At 48.8% G+C, this 22,622-nt stretch overlaps 1 protein-coding gene across 1 annotated transcript in view; it reads left to right on the forward strand.

Moving 5' to 3' along the window:
• The window catches only part of SYNPO2L (synaptopodin 2 like), a 61,525-nt gene that overhangs the window by 4,891 nt on the left and 34,012 nt on the right, over nt 1-22,622 (forward strand). The window contains exons 2-3 of the mRNA XM_048504704.1: nt 9,167-9,318; nt 13,636-14,303. Coding sequence (XP_048360661.1) covers nt 9,167-9,318; nt 13,636-14,303 — 820 coding nt within the window. The remainder of the gene's footprint in view (nt 1-9,166; nt 9,319-13,635; nt 14,304-22,622) is intronic.

Here is a 22,622-nt window from a genome sequence, read left to right on the forward strand (position 1 = left end):
GCCACACAGCCCGGAAAACCCACCACAACCAGTTGAATCCAGTCGTGAAAGCCTTCGACAATGCACAGCAGGTTTATTAATTTTCCATTATGCCCTAAAACATTTTTTCTTTCATATTCACATAACCATTTTCTCGTTTTATATTAAGGCTTGATCACCGAATCTAGGAAGTTTGTTCATTGTGTGACTCTTTCTTTCCCATCAAGTTACAGCTGACTTTGGGTGACCCCACAGGAATGTTAAGGCAAGAGACCTTCAGAGGTTGTTTGCCATTGCCTGCCTCGACATAGTGCCCTGGCATTCCTTGGAGGTCTCCTATCTAAATACTGGCCAGAGTCCGTCCTGCTTAGCTTCTGAGATCTGATGAGGGTGAGCTAGCCTGGGCAGCCCTGGTCATGTGGGGGGGCGGGGGGTGGAGCTTGATTTTATCTATTTGAACTCCAGTAATGGATTAGTGAAATACTTTGTAAAAGCATGGGAGTGGGGTAGAGTGCTGTCAAGTCGCTGCCAACTTATAGCAACCCCTGTTGGGTTTTCAAAGCCCGAGAAGTGCAGATATGGTTTGCCACTGCCTTCTTCTGTGCGGAACCCCTGAATTGTATTGGTGATCTCCCATACAAGGACTAGCCAGAGCTGACCCTGCTCACTGTAAGCTTCTGGTACAACAGTCAACAATTCAGACTCTAGAGCAGGGGTCTACAACCTACGGCTCTCCAGATGTTGATGGACTACAATTCCCATCAGCCCCTGCCAACACGGCCAATTGGCCGTGTTGGCAGGGGCTGATGGGAATTGTAGTCCATCAACATCTGGAGAGCCGCAGGTTGCAGACCTCTGCTCCAGAGGAATTCAGTAGCCTTTGTTATGCTGTGTCAGTGACCATTGCTGGAGAAAGTCAGATCTACGGAGTGTGTTTTTTTGCAGGCACATTTATTCCAAACATTTTCCCATTCGATCTCCCCCTGCCCCATCTTCCCACAGTTTAATGAACAGAATAACGAGGTCAGAAAAGCTTTGTTGCGTTTTCCAATTGGCTCAAGGACATGCGATAGACTTCGCTTCAGGCCCCACGAGGGGAAGGAGGAGCGAGGAGGCCTGCTTCCCTATGTTGCAAAGCACAGAGATTAAGACAGAAAGGCCCATTAACAGAAGGCAGATAACAGCAGGCCCAGGTGCGACCTTGGCTCCGGCCAGCCGATGCCAGGCAAAGCGGGAGCCAAGCCTGACGTTTAGCTTCCGAGATTAAATAAGATCGGGACATCCGTGGCCCTCTGCAGAAAACAGACATTTTATTTCATACTAATAAGAAGGTAACATAAGAACATAAGAACAAGCCAGCTGGATCAGACCAGAGTCCATCTAGTCCAGCTCTCTGCTACTCGCAGTGGCCCACCAGGTGCCTTTTGGAGCTCACATGCAGGATGTGAAAGCAAGGGCCTTCTGCGGCTGTTGCTCCCGAGCACCTGGACTGTTAAGGTATTACACAACTGCTGCGTGTGCATTCTTCTGTGGGCCAACATGGCTTCCTGAAGTGTTTGCAGCAAGAAGAATCCCATTAAAAGATTTTTTTAAAAAGGAGAATAAATATAAAAAGCCATTAAAACTGTTAAATTGAATGCTATAGCTATCAAGTCACCTCGCCTACTTTGCTATGCGGACCATCCTGCAATGTACTTTGAGTGCTGTTGCACAGAACTTGGTCAACTTACAGTGTGGTCAACTTACAGTGTGGATTTCAGGATTGGTATCTGTAATTAAAATGCAAATATAAAATTGTTCTATATTACCCGGGAATGTATGTGTCAGGGGATGCTATCTATGTAGGGTGGATGTTTAGATGACTGAGATGCATTCCCAGAACATTGTATCTGCTTAAAATAACACATTGCTGTTGCTATTAAGGTATATGTAACCAGCCTAGTATAGGTAACTACTGCCCTCTGCACATTCTTTCCTTGATCTTTGATTTATGGCTTCACACGCTTGTAGACAACTTGGCTTCCCCTGGCACTCTTGTCCCATGGGAACAATGTTGCTTCTGTTATCTCGCTTTCTCTTGCTATCTTGCTATTGACCTTGGGGTGCCTTAGCTCCAAAGGCTGTTTTCCACAAATTCTTGGGAAAATAGGAGAGGGGCTCATTCAGGGGACAAAGAACGAATGCCTGCTTCATCAGTGGTGCTTTGATGCCTACTCAATAAACACATCAGAGTCCTTTCAGATGGCAGTGGTGATTGGCTTAAGGTTCTGAGACCTAACATTAAGTCAGTTCTCCCTGACTCCCACACCTACTTCCATTCCTGTCATTATGGATGGAGCTACGGGGTGGGGGGGTGGGGAAGGATACCAACAATAGGAGCAACTGGGACAATGGAGCCCAAGGTGTGGATGGTGAGGCTGACGGGGGTGTCCTCAAGGACCTTGGAGAGGGACCCCCAGGAGATATCCTAAATCAGGGGTAGGGAACCTGCGGCTCTCCAGATGTTCAGGAACTACAATTCCCATCAGCCTCTGTCAGCATGGCCAATTGGCCATGCTGGTAGGGGCTGATGGGAATTGTAGTTCCTGAACATCTGGAGAGCCGCAGGTTCCCTGCCCCTGTCCTAAATGATATACAGGCCTGACCAGAGTGGAAGAAACACCCTTGAAATCTTTCCGCTGGGAGCGAATTGGGCGTACCTGTTAGGTCTCAAACCTTGAGATAATAAATGGACTCTGTATTGTTGATCAGCAGCATTTATTGATGGTCATCAAAGCACCCAACTTGACCAAGCCAGTTCTGACGAACCTGGCTTTTGCAACCCTCTGTATTCCAGTAGCACTGCCCCCTCCCAGTTTCCCAAGAAATGTGAGAAAGAGTTAGTTGGGAGCCAAGGTACCCCAAGGTCAGCAATAGATAGAGAGCCACCTAGCATCCTACTCCCACAGGATAACGGAAACTGCCCCGTTTCCCATGAGACCAACATATTAGGAGAATCCTAATTATCTACTCAGACCGTGAAGCCATAAAGTAAAAATCAAGGAAAGAGTGTCCCAAGATGATAGAAGTAACATATAGCATACTGGTTACATAGAGCTAGGAATGCATCTCAATCACCTAAATGCAATCCCCCCTGATATTCCGTCCCACTAAAGCCCCTCCCCCCCCAGCCTGGCTGGTAGGGGTATGCTTTATGAAATGCTTTTATTAATCGAGGGGCTCTGACTTTTTTGGCGTCAACCCATTTGTTGTAACCTGGTGGGAAGTGGGTCCAAGATACTAGGTACTGCAACCCCCGCCCTCATAATTGCACGAATCCATAACAGAATCTACTTTGTGATGTATATCTTCTCCCATCCATTTGGGAGGGGGCACCATTAACCTTGGATGTCAACGATCAGCCGGGGGTGGCTTTTTCAGCAAGCTGCAATGGAACACAGGGTGTATATCACATAAGTTCTTTGGCAATTCCAATTCAACTGTTACAGGGTTGATCACTCTTAATATTTTAAATGGCTCAATGAATTTGTGCCCCAACTTCCAGCTCCCCTGTAACCCTCTGAGGTTTTTAGTGGAAAGATAGGCAAAGTCCCCCTCCTCATACACTGCCTTCTGTCATTTCCTGTCTACTTGCCATTTGTAGTCCCCCTTGGCTTTTTGCAACAAACCCTGGTCGGTTTTCCATGAGTTTTGAAGCTCTGTAACCCACACCTGTAGATCTCCCAGCTTGTCCATTCATTTTCCTAGCAACAGGAACAGTTTTCCTTCCTGACCATACACCACTTGGAAAGGGCTTTTGCCCATACTACTGTGGACTGCGTTATTATATGCGAATTCTGCAAATGGTAACAACTCTACCCAATTATCCTGATGGTAATTAATGTAGCACCTTAAGTATTGTTCCAACACCACATTCATTCTCTCCATTTGGCCGTCTCTAGCCACATGGTAAGCTGATAACAATCCCTGCTCAACCCCTAACAACTACAAGAATTGCCTCCAAAATCGGGAAACAAATTGGCTCCCCTGGTTGGAGATTATCTTTTCCCGGGTTGAGTGCAGTCGATAGACCTGCCCGATTAATAGCTGAGTCGGGCGAAGGGTATGCCCGTGCAGGGAAGAAAGTGTGCTTGTTTTAAGAATAGGTCCACCACCACCCAAATTACCATTTTTCCTTTACTTGTGGACAGATCCGACATAAAATCCATGGAAATTACCCTCCAAGGGACTGCAGGCACCAGGTGCGGCTGCAGGAGAGGTTAGGGAACTGATAAAACCGTTGGGAACAGAGCGGGGTTTTTCTGACTGGACAATTAAAGGAGGCAGAGCTTGTGCCTAAGTTCTGGAGGTGGCAGCCATTTTGACCATGTGCTCCCCAGAGAGCTGAAGGATTTCTTCCAGGTAACGGAGACTCTCTAGCTAACTGAAATACCCTAAGCTTAAATGCCTGCCCTGTTTTAACAACTGATAATGAATATACACAGAAAAGGGAGGGAGGAACTGTGTTTATCCCTCATTTCTTTTGAATCCCTTACTCAGTCTGGTGCTGTGCATATATTATGCTTGTAAAAATTTTCCTGTTTAATTAATATTTCGTAACATTGGATGGTGGAAGCAGTTCTCTGTACCGCATCTTGGACATGCTATTTTAAACAGAAGGCACCAGAAGTGCAGAGGGCTGGCAGTTGGCAAGCAGCAATTCCTCCAGGGGCACATTAGGCTGTAAACCATCCCTGTGGTCCCCAGGAGAGGGGAAGCGGGAGACGCAGAGGCCAGGCCTCAGAGCTGGAAAGGAAGCTGGGGGCCCCCTGATCCTCCCTAATGGGAAATTCCTACAAAGGTCAAGTGGTGACAGCAGTTACCTTAGAGAGAGAAAGACAGCCCCATCCAGGAGAAGTGGGAAACCCCTGGGAAAAGGCTGGGTGGAATCAGACCTGTTCTGCCACAGAGGCTGATAATGTACAGTTACTAATTCATAGCTAATCCCTGGGGAATATTTTATTTAACTATACATAAAAATGGCATCTCCATGCAATGTCACAGGAGGCACAAACAGACATTTTGGTTAGGCTGACCAGACGTCCTGCTTTTGGCGGGACAGTCCCGCCTTAAAACAATTTGTCCCGCGTCCCGTGGGTTATTTCAAGTGTCCCGATTTTTGGAAGGCTGCCGCACTACCTTCTGGGGCGCAAGGCAGTGCGGCAGCCTCCCACGCACGCGGCCGCAGGAGCGCACGGCCTTCTGGGGCGCTTCGGAAATGGGAGCGCCCCAGAAGGCTGTGTGCTCCTGCGGCTGCGCGTGCACGCGGCCGCCCACCTACCCGCCCGTCTTGGTTCACAAAGGTGACCATCTGGTCACCTTAACTTTGGTGTTCTCAGGGAAGCAGATGCCACCTTGATTGTATTGTGTTAAAATATAGTTTGGTGTTACTTCTGAACAAATGTACATGCCAAACTTTTTTTGAGTTAGAGTTGATAGAGTTTATCTGTTAATGGCGGTGTTCTGTTCTGGTGCAAAGAGTCATTGGCTTTCTTATCACACTGATGACTCTGTTCAGTTTGTGGTCAAAGACTTCCAGATCTTTTTCACATGAACTGTTGTCAATCCAGGTGTTGCCCAACTTATAACTGTGCATTTCATTTTTTTTCTGCTTAAGTGTAGTATCTTATCTTTTTCTTTGTTTAAATTCATTTTGTTAGTTTTGACCCATTTTGAATTCTGACCCTGTCCGCTGGGGTATTAGCTACCCCTCCTAAATCGGTGTCGTCTGCAAATTTGGTCAGCATGTTCTCAGTTCCATCATCCAAGTCATTAATAAAAAAATATTGAGTAGCACTGGGGCCAGGACAAAACCCTGTGGCACCCCACTAGTTACTTCTCTCCAAGAGAAAGATGAGCCATTAGTGAGCACCCTTTGGGTTTAGTCAACCAATTACAAATCCACCAAATAGTAGCATTGCTTAGCTCACATTTTACCAACTTTTTTGCAAGATTATCATGGGGGATGTGGTGGAGCGGGCTTGCTTTGCCTGGCAGGCCCTATTCCACTCCCAAGCCTCTACCAGGGGTTACCACCTTTTCCTGGAGAGGGCTTGCTTTCTCTCCCGGTTAACCAATGCCATCACCTGACCATGTGTGGAACTCCCCGCTGGGGTGGGTCAGGGCTCCTCAGCTTCCTTTCCAGTTGTGAGGCATAGTTTCAGTTTCCTCTGTTTCCCCTCTCCTGGGTTCCACAGGGCAGATTGGAGGCCCCAGAGGAAAAGCTGTTTGCCAGCTGCCAGCCTTCCTCCACCCTCCTATTTTGATAGCGCATCCAAGACGATGGGCGCGTTTGTGGTACAGAAAACTCTTCCCCACATCTAGGGTTTAAAAAGTATTTATTGAAAATAAATGGCCACAAGTATGTTTTAGCATTGCACCAGATTAAGCAAGAGTTTCCAAAAGAAAGGAGATATAAACGCAAGTCCTCTGTCCCTCTCTCTAAACATACCCTAACAGTTGTTAAAAATAGGGTAGGCACTTAAAGCTTAGAAGTTTGCAATTCTCAAAGAGTTCCCATTACCTAGATGAGCACATGGTCCAAAGATGGCCGCTCTCTCCAGACTCTAAGTGTCTCCAGACTGTCAGAGCAGTCAGAGCCATTTCTACCCATGGCCTGCCCGGAAGCTGGACTGAAATGGGTCCCGGATTGATGATACCTCCAGATAAAATGAATGCCTACACAAGAGGGGTGTGATATGTTTAGATGGGCTTTCAGAACATGGTGGTCCAACCATGGCAATGGAATAGTAATAATCGAATCCATCCATATCCCCAAAAATTAAATCCAGGGTATGGCTTTCTCTATGTGTGGATTCTGAAACAAATTGGAAGAGTGCCAGTGCCACCTTGGAAGACACCAGGCCAGTGGTGGGATTCACACTGTGGCGTAGTGCCAATGGGGCTGGGCAGGGCACGATGGGGGCGTGGCCGGGCATTCTGGGGATGGGGCATTCCTGGGTGGGGCTGTGGCAAGGACGCAGCCGCTGCGCCAGTCCTTGGGCGGGAAACAAATGCATGCAGGCACAGGCTGCCACACACGCTGGTGCACCTCCTGCTAGACTGCTTCAAGTTCTGCGTGCTACTGCTGAGAGGAGGGCGTAAATAAGGCAAAAATCACATGGCAAAATCACCAATTAGTAACCCCCTCTCGGCACACACAAATAATTAGTAACCTACTCTCGGGAACCTGTGAGAACCTGCTGGATCCCACCTCTGCACCAGGCCCACCAAGGCCCAGCCAGCTACTACCTTTGACATTCTCAACAGGGTATCTGTTGGTGTGTTAGGTGGGTAGTACATAAAGCAGATAGCCAAATTCTCCTCAGCATTCCACACCAGACCAATACATTCAAGGTCTGGGATTTCTGGAGCAGGGAGAGCCCTGTAGGAGAAAGCAAAGTAACCCACAATGACATGTAAATTGAGCCTTCAGTGTTTCACTTAAAAAAACCTCCCATCCGTTAAGCACTCTCTGCTCTTTTAGTATTCTTAATCATAGGATCACACCCAGTAGTTCCCTAAATTTACTGAAATCAGCTTTCTTAAAGTCTAGAGTATTTGTCTGACTATGCTTGGCTTTCCCTTTCTGCTAAATAACAAATTCCAGGACAACATGATCACTCCTACTGAAGGATCCCACCCCTCCCACTGATTTAAACAGGTCATCGCTGGTGGTTAGGATCAGATCTAAAATAGCTGATCTCCTCATTGCCTCTTCCACCTTCTGGACAATGAAACTGTCTGCAAGGGAAGTAAGGAATTTGTTTGGCAGAGTTTGACTTCCAACATGGATAACTGAGATCTCCCATTACTACTACATCTCTTCCTTCTGAAAATTCGGTCATCTGTTCCAACTCTTCAGTCTGCCTTGTGGATCTGTCACAGACCCCCACAATGAGATCGCTGTTGTTTCTCTCCACCTTAATTTTTACCCAAATGCTCTCAACCTTGATAGGCACAGGGTAAGACCCTGTCCACAGAGCAAAAACTCTGACCAGTTACAAAAATAACCATCCAAAAGCTTCTTCAGTGTTCAGAGATTTATTGTTTTCATTCAATTCTGCGCAGAAGAGGGAACTCTCCTCTGTTAGCAACAGGGAGGAGGTTCAAGGGGCTCTTGCTTGCGTAACATAATTTAGACCCTCTTACAAACATCCCTCTTCTTCTGACCATTATTTTGAGTCAAGAAGCTGTATAGACCTGGTCATCTCATCCCACCTTTTACCACACCTTGCCCATTCCCATATTTGGGGAAACTTAAGTCAAAAACACCTTGCGTAAAAGGTTTCTATAACAACTACTGGTTTCTATTTTACCTTTATCTGTATTTGTGACCTTCTGCTAATTCCTTATCTCCTTGGTGGGGCCCTGTTTTCCCAAACCACCTAAAAAACTCAGTGTCAGGCTGCCCCATGAGTTTCGTTTCTTCCAACTAAAGTAAGCTTCTGAAGTGCTCGGTGCCCAGTGAATTACTCTCATATGACTTGTATGATTAAATACAATGGCTTAAAACATTATAAACTATATGTCCATATCAACCTGCCTTTCAGGATTTATGCCATGAACCTGCTTGCAGGTATAACCGTCACTGACATATAATGCTACTCCTCCTCCTTTCCTAGTTGGTCTAATTCTCTTAAATAGGTTATACCCCTCAATTTTTACATTCCAATCATGAGACTCATCACAGCAGGTTTCAGTCATGCCTATCATGTTATATTTGCTTTGCTGTGTTAAGCGTTCAGGTTTGTCTTGTTTATTTCCCATGGTCTGTGCATTAGTGCTCTGAGCACCTAAGATCATGGTTCATTCCCCCTGGCTGCTTATTTAAGATTTTTTCCCTCCCACTTTAAATTCAGGTACAAGTCTGGGGCCTGACAAAATGAGCTTTGACTCACAAAAGCTAAACGTCCTGACAAATTTTGTTGGTCTCTAAGGTGCTCCTGGGATTGGATTTTATTCTAAGGTGCCTGATGACTGGCATGAGGATGGGGGGGGGGGGGGGGCACAGAATCACAGAAGATTTTTTGTTTAGAATGCAGTCTCATGTACTTACTGGAAGCGACAAAGGGTAGCTCTAGGAATTGCCAGAAACTAGTCTAGAGCTACCCTTTGCCTCAACTCCTCTTCGCTTTTCTCTTCTTAGATCCGCAAGAGAAGCAAAGCCTGCCGAGGAGGCTTGTGGGAAAACGATGAGCTGGTGTCCATCAATGGAAAGCCGTGTGCCAGCCTCTCCCACGCGAGCGCCATGCAGATCATCGACTCTTCCAACGGCATCCTCAGCATTGTGGTCAAAAGGTAATGGGGAGAACTGTGTGGCATTGACAACTGGGAGAGCAGAAGGGCAAAACAACTCCGTGCACAACCAAAACGCCACATGGAGCACCACACAGTGGTGTACTTTTTAATTTTATTTATTTATATTTATTTATTATTTCGGCTTTTATACCGCCCGATCCCCGGAGGTGGTGTACTTTTTAATTTCAGGTGGCTCCAACAGAACTGCCCAGTTTGTGCAAACCTTTCGATAAAATAATATAGATGTTCTAACTGCATTTTCTAGTAGTTTCTGTCATGTGCTTATACTCCCCCCCACCCAAATCCAAGAAATACATCCTAAAGCAGTGATGGCGAACCTTTTTGAGACAGAGTGCCCAAATTGCAACCCAAAACCCACTTATTTATCGCAAAGTGCCAATGAGGCAATTTAACCCGAATAACCCCCTCGAGCAGGGGCCAGCCTGCTGTAGCCTCCAGCAAGTTCCACATGCGCCACTCTGCACCTCTCTAGCATCTCTGCTGCCTGTGCCCCCCCCCCCCGGCAGCAGCCACCTGGAGCACAGGCACCAGGTCCACCAACTGAGTCCTCCCTGCTCGCTGAGGTGCACGCACATCAAGTCCAGCGGCCCATGCCAGCCTAGAAGTGTGTGGGGGGGGGTGATTTCCCCCCCATGACGAACTCTGTGTGCGCGTGCCCACAGAGAGGGCTCTGAGTGCCACCTCTGGCACCCATGCCATAGGTTCACCACCACTGTCCTAAAGAGACTCTCTGCTTACCACAGCTCTTTCCTGAACCTGAGCAGGTCCTTTTCTTACACGTGCCTTCCTCCCACTTGACCGGCCTCCTCGGAAGGGACCCTTCTGCAGTCTCCTCACCAGACAGCCAAGTTCGGGCTGTTTCTGCTGATACTTTCCTAATAGCTTCAAGGAGGAGCGCAGGCTTTGTATGCGGAAGATCTTCATTCACACCCTCAGTATTTCCACTTAGAAACAGTCCCTAGTAGCAAGCTGGGTAAAGACACCAAAACCTGACCAGGGGCGGAGCGAGGGGGAACTGCGCCCGGGTCATATATGCGCCCTGCGCCCCTGATGCGGCCCCCGGAACGCCCCCTCCATGCCCTGGCCACGCCCCACCCTGGCACATGCCCGGGGCATTGTGCCCCCCCATCCCATTGGCGCTGCGCCACTGAGCCTGACTGGCCAATGGCCTGACTCAGTACCAGTTTACACGTTCCTTGAGAAGGATTCATCATTCTCCCGTCCCCTCCTCCCCTTGTTCTCTGTTTATTATGTGGCCCATTTAGGGGGGGACCTTTTGGGGTTCCCCGAGGGGGGGTCTGTTTTAGTTCTCAGATGCTGACTGTATCGCTGTTATTGGTTTTAATAAGGAGACAGGGCTTGTATTATATTTGTACTGGTTTTTAACTTTCCCCTGTCTGCATATATTTATTTGTACACCGCCCTGAGCCCTCTGGGGGAGGGCGGTATAAAAATCCAATAATAAATAAAAATTAATTAATTAATTAATGGTGTTCAGAGCAGCTCACGTTCTATATTTTCCCCTGCCTTAAAGGGCTGAGATGTAAATGAAAATGAACATAAACTTATTCATGCTACCTCCTTGTCAGCTAAGACCCCAAAGTCCAGTTATTTGGACTCCCAAATTGCGTGCCCTATGCAGCCCTTTGTCTGGAGTTAGGTCAAAACTCCTTGGAATCAGCCGCTTGGCTGAGGGCTTTTAGATTCTGGCTGCGAATTCATTTTCTCTCGGACTGTAATTCCCTGGTCCACCATCTGCTCTCTGACACCCATTCCAACCCTTGGTTTTCCATAATTGAAGAAAAAATGGCCTCTATTGGACTGTCAGTGGATTCACTTTGCCCTTTGTCCTATTCAGAAGCTTATAGAAAATTAAAAGGTCAACTATTGGATAGAGAGTTCTCTACCCTAATCACCGCAGCCAAGAAAACGTGCTCCCCCCTGTATTTTTCTCTCCCATTTGAACGGGGCCACTTCGCACTCTACCTGTATTGCCTAATACACCCCTGCTCAAAGGAGCGCCATAATGCTTGCCAGGTTTAATGTTGTAGGGATGGGCTGCTGATCCAGCAGCGCCGTAAGTAGAGCGCTGGAACACCGGCGCTCCTACGGTCTTCTGGTCGCATCGCTCCCCCGCCCCTCACCCCCCGATGAGTCACGGGTCATGAACTACCTGGCTCACAACCACCGGGTGTCCCAGACAAAGGGAAAATGGTCTTGCCCCCAGGTGAGGATTAGGCCCAGACGCTGATGCTCCTCTCCGCACGTAGCAGCCAGGTGAGATCATGCATCACATGATGATCTCTCAGTCTCCCGCTCTCCCGCTCTCCCGGATTTCCCCCCGTTCCGCCCTTCTACACGCCCCCGCTAGAATCATAATAAAAGGTGCCAGGAACCAGCACGCGAGAGAGTCGCTAGGAACACGGACACCCGCTCTCCCGCTGCTGGCGCTCTCCACCAGATGTTATCACCGCGTCTCGTCTCGTTCTTGCGCTGACCTCGCGGCACGACTACAAATGTTATGCCTTCTGCTTTGTTACATGGCAGATTCAATAAGCAAGAAAAGGCTAAAAGATTGTGCCCATGTAACAATGGCTCAGTTGAATCTCTGGCCCACCAATTACTACACTGTCTCAGATTCAAGGAAATCTGATCCAAGTATGTGAATCTTACTCCTTTACATTTACCCCATCTCCCCGATTTAATGAGATTACACTACTTGTTGGACAATCCCAATCCTTCTCTCTGTATGGTAGTGGCAGACTTTTTCCTGGAAATTACTAAACGCCTATAGATTTCCTTCGACCTAACATTTATTTCCTGTATTGTACATGCTTTTCAATCCATTTTTTATTATTGTTGTACTGTTGTCTATGCCAATAAAGGCTTGCTAGGAAGTTCAGTTATTTCCGCCTCCTAATGGTAGGGTTGTCGAGATGTCAGCCTCCAGGTGGGGCCTGGGGATCCCCTGGCATTACAGCTGCTCTCCAAACAGCAGAAATCAGTTCCTTTGGGAGAAAAATGGCTGATTTGGAGGGTGAACTCTACATACCCCACTGAGGTCCCGATCCTCCGCAGGCTCCATTCCCAAATCTCCAGGAGTTTCCCAATCTGAATCTGACAACCTGTCAAGAGCTCCTAGTCCAAGGGATTTTGGGGGGGTGGGACAGCAACACACAAAATTACAAAATCCTGGGGCATGAGTCCTCACACCTCAGTCTTAGCATGTTCACTACTTGGATGGAAAGTGGCTCCAGGGTTCTCAGCCTTTGAGACTTGAGGGGAGTCAGGATAGAAAATGCCTCCTCCCAGCACTTTGGACTCATCTCAGTTGCAAAGGGTCACACGCAGGCTGCTGAATCACAAGCCAAAAGCAGGGTTATTTTCCAACTTAAACAATTGCATCATCAGCCTGATGCCTGAACCTGTCAGGCTCTCGAACGTGGAAATAACAGAGACCGTAGGAAAGTCCTAAAGCAGTTTATTTCTAACAACGCGTAGAGTAACAATAGAAAGCTGAATCTAAGCTCTCCAGCTTAGATCCGGAGATTATATCCTTCAACTCCCCCCCCCTTTGTCCCACACCAAATGTGCCTTACAATTTCTACAACATTTGCACTACAGAGCTTCAAAGAACCTGGGAACCGTTCACACCTTCTTGCAGGGGAGCTGGCGCCAGGGAGTTGCCAGGAAGGGAAGAGGGAAACAGAAAAGCAGTTACAGGAAAACATTTGCAATTCTTACACAGCAAGACATCTGGGCACTGACAGGCTTGGTCCTGACAGAACCAGTGTGCAAACTGAACTAAGAGGCTCAGTTTCTTGACATCCCCCTCCATCACCTGCCAGTGACTGGGGGAACATGGCAACCTTATATCAAGCTCCAACTTATCTCTGGACAATAGGGACCAGTACCCCTGGAGAAAATGGGTGGATGGACTGCTGAAGTCCCACCCCTTCCCAAATCCCTTCCTCCCAAGGCTTCACCCCAAAACTCCAGGAATTTAGTGACCCAGAGTCAGGGGCGTAGGGGTAGAAAATGGCACCTGGGGCAAAATGGCACCCAAGTGTCTCCCCTGCCCCCATCCCGCCCCCACATAGACGCACATCAAAGGAAAGTGGGCTGGGCGATTTTTCCACCCCCCAGGCACGCGCCCGATGCACCACGCACCCCGCCCATCCCCTCATAGCTACACCACTGCCCAGAGTTGGGGGAGCATTAACACTGATACACCAAACTGCATGGCTCGGTGGATAACTGACCAAAAATCTTTCATTTTCTTCCTCTCTCCCCCAGGGCAACTAGTGGAAACTCCTCTAGTACAAGACTGCTGTGCTCTCCTTCCATCAAGCAGGCACGAGCGGTCTCACCGGCTTCCCCCCGCAGCCAGGCAACCCAGGCACTCAGCCCTGAACCAGCGGCTCCCCACGTCGCCCCACAACCTGAGCAGCAGCCCCTCCGGCAACAGCATTTGGAGACTCTCACCTCACCCCCAGATAGCGAAGCCTACTATGCAGAGACAGACAGTGATGCCGCTGACAACGTGGCCCAAGACAAGCACCGGAAGGCTCGCAAGAAAAGTCCCCGTTCCCCTCCGGGAGGCCCCAACAACAAGTGGGGCGAGCCGCAGGACAAAGCGTCTCTCTCAGAGCTGAGTGGCCATGAGAGTGCTGCGGAGGCCACGGCCCCAACTCGGGAAGGAGGAGATGGCCTGACGGGAGTGGCCAAGAGAGAAATCGTGTGCCGGCCAGAGAGCCGCACAGACACCCCTTTCTCTGAGAGCGAGGCCTTGCTGGAGCTCCCCCTGCCTGAAGACAGGGAGCCTTCCCCGGAGGCCCTGCTGCTGCCTCACGCCACCAAGATGATCCGTGCCGAGAGACACCTCATCCCCATGGTGGGACCTGTGGAGCACCCCGTGGATGAGGACCTGACCACCACCTATGCTGAAAAAGCCAAGCAAGCCAGTGAGTGTTGGTAGAGCTCTCCCTCCCTTTCCCACTCCCGAGCCTTTCCACAGAAGTCAGCTGTCCTGAGTGGGAATGTTGACAGCCTGAAGGTAGACCTGGATGGAGGTCCATCGGCCTCACGATAGCAGAGGGATGCTCACATCTCCCCACAGATGTGAGCTGTGAGCTAAAGCCCGTTATTCCCACCATCAGCCCCAGGGGGTTGGGAGACAGGTAGAGAAAATGCAGGGAGAAATGGCATGACATAATAAAGAGGAAAACGGCTCAATAATGCTCAGTAATGTAAATGTTTGTTATTCCAATCAACCACTGACATGTGGTTGATTGTCAGAAGTGCTAGCAAGCTGGGCTGTAACCAGTGGTGGGATCCAAAAATTTTAGTAACAGGTTCCCATGGTGGTGGGATTCAAACAGTGGCGTAGTGCCAATGGGGCTGGGCGGGGCACGACAGGGGCATGGCCGGGCATTTTGGGGGCGGGGCATTGCTGGGCGGGGCTGTGGCAAGGACGTAGCCACTGCGCCGGTCCTTGGGCGGGAAACAAATGCACGCAGGGGCAGGCTGCCACACACACCGGTGCACCTCCTGCTAGACTGCTTCAAGTTCTGCGCGCTACTGCTGAGAGGAGGGGCGTAACTAAATCAAAAATCACGTGGCAAAATCACAAATTAGTAACCCCCTCTCGGCACACACAAATAATTAGTAACCTACTCTCGGGAACCTGTGAGAACCTGCTGGATCCCACCTCTGGCTGTAACCCAGACAAAGAAATAACAGTTGCATGGCTATATTTTATTTAATTAATCAGCTCATTCATAATCAACTAAATCTGTATGCATTAGCATCAGGAAAGCAGCTCTAAAGGGGAAAGACATTTTTTTTTTAACGAGGGATGCAGTTGAATGGCAGATGCTAGCCCAGGTGGGGGCCAGGATGTACAGATTCCCAGATATATCATTGAGCTACAAAATGTAGCTGCCGGCCTGGCAATATGGAATGGGGCCACTGCACTGGGAAAGAGGGATGGTTGAACTCGTTTGACCTTAAAAGTTCCCCCAAACTAGTGCTCCAGTTTCTGAGAGGGTTCACACAAAGCAAGTTTTAATAGAGATGTAAACTATATCCTCCACTATTGCCTTTACCTGTTTTTTTGTCTGCCTGAGTCATATAGGTTTCCTTTGCCTTAGTCAGGGCTTGGTGAATGGTAGGTCACAAACTGAACATGAGTCAGCAGTGTGATGAGACTGCCAAGAAAGTCAATGTAATTCTGGGCTGCATCAACAGAAATATAGTGTCTAGATCAGGTCTGCAATCTGCGGCTCTCCAGATGTTCATGGACTGCAAATCCCATCAGCCGCTGCCAGCATTGGCCATGCTGGCAGGGGCTGATGGGATTTGTAGTCCATGAACATCTGGAGAGTCACAGGTTGCAGACTCCTGGTCTAGATTGAGGGACGTAATCAGAGGTGGGATCCAGCAGGTTCTCACAGGTTCCCGAGAGTAGGTTACTAATTATTTGTGTGTGCCGAGAGGGGGTTACTAATTGGTGATTTTGCCATGTGATTTTTGCCTTAGTTATGCCCCTCCTCTCAGCAGTAGCGCGCAGAACTTGAAGCAGTCTAGCAGGAGGTGCACCGGCGTGCGTGGCAGCCCATCGGCGCCTCTGCCTGCACGTCGTTCCCCACCCAAGTGACGAGCGCCCAGCGGCCGGGGCGTCCTTGCCACAGCCCCACCCAGGAATGCCCCCCCCCCCCCCGGGAATGCCCAGCCACGCCCCCGTCGTGCCCCACCCAGCCCCATTGGCGCTGCGCCACAGTTTGAATCCCACCACCATGGGAACCTGTTACTAAAATTTTTGGATCCCACCACTGGACGTAATAGTACCTCTCTGTTCCGCATTGGTCAGACCTCACCTGAAATACTGTGACCAGTTCTGGGCACCACAATTCAAGAAAGATATTGACAAGCCGGAATGTGTCCAGAGGAGGGTGACCAAAATGGTGAAAGGTCTGGAATCCATGCCCTACGAGGAGAGACTTAGGGAGCTGGGGACGTTTAGCCTGGAGAAGAGAAGGTTAAGGATGACATGATAGCCATGTTTAGATATTTGAAGGGATGTCATGTTGGTGAGGGAGCGAGCTTGTCTTCTGCTGCTCCAGAGACTAGGACCAGGAGTGGTAGGTTCAAAGTACAGGAAAAGAGATTCCACATAAACATTAGGAAGAACTTCAGTGGCGTAGGAGGTTAAGAGCTCGTGTATCTAATCTGGAGGAACCGAGTTTGATTCCCAGCTCTGCCGCCTGAGCTGTGGAGGCTTATCTGGGGAATTCAGATTAGCCTGTGCATTCCCGCACACGCCAGCTGGGTGACCTTGGGTGAGTCACAGCTTCTCGGAGCTCTCTCAGCTCCACCTACCTCACAGGGTGTTTGTTGTGAGGGGGGAAGGGCAAGGAGATTGTAAGCCCCTTTGGGTCTCCTGCAGGAGAGAAAAGGGGGATATAAATCCAAACTCCTCCTCCTCCTCCTGCTTCTTCTATCTTCTTTACCTTTCTTCCTCCCTCCTCCCTCCCTCCTCCTCCTCCCTCCCTCTCTTCTTCTTCTTCTTACTTCTTCTTCTTCTTCTTAACCTTCTTACTTCTTCTTCTTCTTCTAGCTAGCCCCAGCACAACTGCTTCAACACAACTGTACAGCTAGCCTAGCTATTTTGTACAGCGACAGTAAAGGGCTTTGTTAGAGGCAGTGGAATATGCTACCACAGAGGGAGGTGGAGTCTCCTTCTTTGGAAGTTTTCAAACAGAGACTGGATGGCCATCTGTCAGGAGTGCTTTGATTGTGTGACAGGGAGTTGGACTTGATGGCCCTTGTGGTCTCTTCCAACAATATAACTGATTATGCATAGTGAGGTTCCCACAACCTCATTGGGAGTTTTGTTTCAGTGTTATGTTCAGCATTCTTATTCACCACTCTGTTTGCATTGGGGCAGGCATTACCCATCAGCTGGCTTTTTGCTTGTGTCCAGGGGAGGGGGATGTTTCATGGGTTCTCTATCATGCATGCATGCTTTAATTTCTAATAAAAACTTTAATTTTTATCTAGATTTTACCAATAGATCGATAATTAATTTATCCATCTATTGGTAGATTGATATATCGACATAAAAAAGAAGAGTCTTGAATATGGCATCTGAACACTTTGCCCAGACACTGATGGTTTTTTATGGCGGGAAATGAGCGGGGAGTAATGGCGGTGTTCAAACTGCAAAGGTGCAAAAGGGCAATGTGAGCTGCCATTTGCTAAGCTCCCCAGGTTCATGATCGTCTATCTCCAGATGTGCTATAAACCCAAGCATCAAGACCGACAGGCTTTTCTTGAAGTGGTCTGGAATGGCTGATGGGTTGTGTATAAAACTACAAGGCTGGTTATGGGCAAATTGGCTGTTTGGACTGATGAACTACCCTTTTTGTGTGTCTGTGTGTGTTTGGTCTCAGACCTTTAAGCCAATAAACAAACTCTGGATTCTTGTTCAGTAACATTAATTGAAAGGCAGCAGGTACCTAGCTTGAGAAAGCCAGTTCTGTTCGACCTGACTTTCCTGGAATCCTTTATTCCAATTCCCAATTCTTCACGCAACGTGTGATTGGTGTTTGGAATATGCTGCCACAGGAGGTGGTAATGGCCACTAACCTGGATAGCTTTAAAAGGGGCTTGGACAGATTGATGGAGAAGTCGATTTATGGCTACCAATCTCGATGCTCTTTGATCTGAGATGGCAAATGCCTTAACAGTCCAGGTACTCGGGAGCAACAGCCGCAGAAGGCCATTGCTTTCACATCCTGCACGTGAGCTCCCAAAGGCACCTGGTGGGCCACTGCGAGTAGCAGAGAGCTGGACTAGATGGACTCTGGTCTGATCCAGCTGGCTTGTTCTTATGTTCTTATGAAGTTGGTATTGGGTACCCTTGTCTTTTTGCTTGGTCCTGACTTCCCAAGTATTTGAATTCGTCCTCCGGGAATTTTGGAACAGTAGCATGAAGCTGGTGTGGGACTGAGGTGAAACATTGAGGGAAACCTTCTAAATATGCAATTAACTAAAGAACAATCCACATAGAGAGTGGCAGGGGCAGATAACGAACATGGATTCTTTGGTACAGAATATTATAACAGGCGGTGGGGGTGGAGGGTTTTAGTAACCAGCCTGAAGCGATCTCTCCAGTTTTGGAATAATCATACATTATTTAAACCCGATCCCTTTAAATAAAATGCACTGAAAAATCTGTTGGGGGTGGGCGGGTGGGCGGGGGTGTAGTCCAGAGAGTGAGAGAGCTGCAACTGCAGAGTCAGGCTCCGAGTGGTTCTGTGCATTCGACAGCCTGCCAAGAGTTTCAGCTGCCTTTCATCTGATGCTATTTTTCTCTTTGGAATAATGCGCAGCCGTGAGGCAAGCGCTGACCCAGGCATGCCCAGCTGTTCTCTGCCACCCGATAGTCATTGCAGCAGGTGAACCCTGGCTTTGCCTCGGGGCTTACTTTTCACAGACAGACTTTGGGCCAGAAGGATCCCAGGAAAGCCAGATTCGCTATACAGAGCCTTTCTGAGGGTGCGTTTCTGAGGGTGCAGGAAGCAAGGCAGCAATCCAAGGCCAGAAGCTGATAACGAGGTCTTTATCAGCTACACCCTGAGAGCTGCTTCAAATGTGACAGATTGTCTAGAGCGCTTGCATGCAAGAAACAGTATTTCAGCAGAGTGGTGTGTGACCATCACATACTCACATCTGTTTTCCTTTGTATATATGGATGTCACAGCCTGACTACCCAGTGTGCGTACAATAGATTCATACATGAAGATCTTCATTGTTATCCAGGTTGGATACTGGGAGCAGCAGTGGCGTAGTGGTTAAGAGCAGGTGCATTCTAATCTGGAGGAACCAGATTTGATTCCCCGCTCTGCCGCTTGAGCTGTGGAGGTTTATCTGGGGAATTCAAATTAGCCTGTGTACTCCAATACACGCCAGCTGGGTGACCTTGGGCTAGTCACAGCTTCTCAGAGCTCTCTCAGCCCCACCTACCTCACAGGGTGTTTGTTGTGAGGGGGGAAGGGCAAGGAGATTGTCAGCCCCTTTGAGTCTCCTACAGGAGAGAAAGGGGGTATATATATCCAAACTCTTCTTCTTCTTCTTCTACATGAAGTGCCTGCCAGTATAGTCCTAAGCTCCCTTCCCAGTCCATTGACTACAATGGACTTGGAAGGGTGTAACTCTGTTTAAGACTTCATTGTTAGTTGATACCCAGGCAGGTTCATATGGAAACGTTTCCTTTAAACACATTTAAGGCATGAGTCCCCAACCTGCAGCCTGAGGGATACATTCAGCCTTTGAGCTCTTTCTGTGGGGCCTTCCGTCCTGCTCGTTTCCTTCCTGCTATCATCCTGAAGGCTTTTATCCTCAGACCTCCACAGTTCTTCCTGCCTCAAGAGATCACACCTACTGTTGTTGTTCCTGCCTCTTTCTTGAGAAAAAAGAACTCAGCAGGATTGTTTCTTCTGGCCTCCATTGTTCCTTCTGCCAAGCACCTCTTGGTCTTGTCCTCCATACTAGCATTTTGGCTATTCTGGGTGCTTTGGTAGCCAGCCAAGTTCAGCTACCTATGCCACTCTGCTTTTCCACTCCCTCTCTCTATGCATCACCATGTTGAAGTCTATATGCATGTAAGGAAGATAAAGCAGCTGTGTGGACCAGAGGTGTATGGGGGCGAAATGGCACCCGGAGACAACTCCTTCTCCAGGTGCCCCCCCTCCATGCTCGGGGGCAGGGCTCAGGGCGTGGTCCCACCCCCAAGCCCCTCGCTCCCAGGCCCCTCCCCATGGGCAGAGGTGGGATCCAGCAGGTTCTCACCAGTTCCCGCGAGTGGGTTATTAATTATTTGTGTGTGCCGAGAGGGGGTTACTAATTGGGTCTGCTTTTCCGTTAGAAATTCCATTAGGTCCAAAAATCATAAAGTCCTATTGTTTCCTATGTGGCTGGTTAGCGAAGGTAGAAAACAGGATAATTCTCCCTGTTGGGCTGTTTTAAAAACATGTTTTAGAAATATGGTAAAGTTCCTTGTTTAAGGAAAGTATCCTTCTTTTGATTTCTAGAAACAAAATTAAGTATTTGAAAGTATTAAGTATTTGACAGGCAGTCAATGAGAGGAGAAGTAGTTGTTTCTGTTGGCAGTAGACGATAGGACTTGCTATGATGAGTTTAAATTATGGACAGAAAGATGCCAGCTGGAAATTAGGAACTTTTTTTTACAGTGAGAGTTTTTTACAGTAACAGAGATTACTGTATTAATGCCCCGCCCCTGGAATGCCCGGCCACGACCCCATCGTGCCCCGCCCAGCCCCATTGGCGCTACGCCACTGTTTGAATCCCACCACCATGGGAACCTGTTACTAAAATTTTTGGATCCCACCACTGCCCACGGGCTCCCTGCAGCCCTGCTTCTGCCATCTGCAGAGCCTGGGGAGAGCAGCAGCCAGCCTCCAGGGATGTGCTTTTTAAAGCACAGAGGCGGGGGAGGGGCTCAGGGGGGGGGCTGGTACAGGAGATGTCTGGCCTGCTTTTGCTAAAAAAGGTGAGAAAAGGACAGTAAAAAGGCAAAAAAAAAGAGAGAGGATACATTCTGAACATTTCTAGAGGCCCCCTCCCACATCTTCTTCCAGGCAAATTCCATTCCCACCCCCGGTTGCCATTTTGCTTCTCATGCTTGAGGCTCGCCCAGCAGGCAGCCTTTTGTTCTGTTTTTAATCCTGCCACTGATCAGAGCTGAAGCAAAGGAGGTGCCTTCTTGGTCTACCCACCACCCTTACCTGGCCTCAAAAGGCTCCACTCGCCACATGCGACACTCTTGCTCTTCCCAGAAGGCCAAGGGCTGCCTGGACAAGACTGAGGGCCACCCTGGACGTGACAGCAAGGGCCCCCCGCATGGTGGGTTAAGGAGTTCTTGTGTGTGTCGTCGTCCCCCCCCCCATTATGCCGAAATCTCCCAGCTGTTTTGGCACTTGAAAAGGCTGTGGGGGGAAGGTTTTGCGCTGTGGGCCAGGCCCTCAGGACATCACTTTAAGAATGGATCTAGTGCCCTCATGGCAGCCATTGTGTCTAGTTTGGCCCTGAGCCAGACACCATGGCAAGGGTTGGATGAACTGGACAAGAACGAACTGGACGAGACAGAAATGATCGTTGTGGTCGGGGATGGGAAATGCCACCACTGGGCAAGCAGTCTCTTTCTTCTTTGGGGGGGTCAGTGCCAGTGGTGGGATCCAAAAATTTTAGTAACAGGTTCCCTCGCCGCCACCCCCTCAGCAAAGGGGGCAGAGGCGTACCTTGGATGCCAATGTAGCATTATTGATTGCTGTTTTAATGGGGTTTTATTGTAACTATTGTTTTATTGTGTTGTTCACCGCCCAGAGCCCTTCGGGGGAGGGGCGGTATATAAAACCAATTATATAAAAATAAACAAACAAATAAATAAATAAATAAATAAAAACTTGAGCCCTGGGCAAAACCTGAGTTGGATGCCCCCCCCCCCCATGGGCAGCCACCCCACCACGACCCCCCAAAAATTTTTTTGCACCAGGTCATTTCTAAATCATCATCACATTATAGAAAATGCCCCAACTCACAAATCTGAACACAGCATTGGTGAAACACACAGGTTCTTTGATAGAGACCAGTGAGATAAAAGGTACGAAAGGCTGAAAATCAATGAACTGCAGTACCTGGAAGGGATTAACCCAGTTCAGGGAGTTACATTATTAGTCGCAATTGCTATATGGAACCTTCACGTTCAAAGGCAGGATGCCTCTCGGGGAGGCGAGGGCGTGGAAATGGAAAAGCGGACCCAATTAGTAACCCCCTCTCGGCACACACAAATAATTAGTAACCCACTCTCGGGAACTAGTGAGAACCTGCTGGATCCCAGCTCTGGTCAGTGCCCTTTTCCAGAGATTGACCAATTCATGATCTAGGATTGCCAGCTCCAGACTGGCAAACTCCTGCAGATTAGGGAACAGTGCCAGAGGAGGGCAGAGTTTCGGGAGGAAGCTCAGTGAAAATGCCTTTACACTTTAGTACTACAGTTTCTCCTGCATACTATATGGTATACCATAGAGTCTGCCCCCCAAACAGTGGCGTAGTGCCCAGGGGAAAGGGTGGGGCATTTTGCCCCAGGCACGTGCTGGTGTGGGGGCGGGGTGGGGGTGTTCTGGGAGTGTTCTGGGCCGTAGGCGTGGCGGGGTCTTGAATGTATGCTTGAATGGAGCAGAAACGCAACTGGATGACAG

The sequence above is a fragment of the Sphaerodactylus townsendi genome, linkage group LG07 (assembly GCF_021028975.2).
Source record: "Sphaerodactylus townsendi isolate TG3544 linkage group LG07, MPM_Stown_v2.3, whole genome shotgun sequence".
NCBI classification, from domain to species: domain Eukaryota; kingdom Metazoa; phylum Chordata; class Lepidosauria; order Squamata; family Sphaerodactylidae; genus Sphaerodactylus; species Sphaerodactylus townsendi.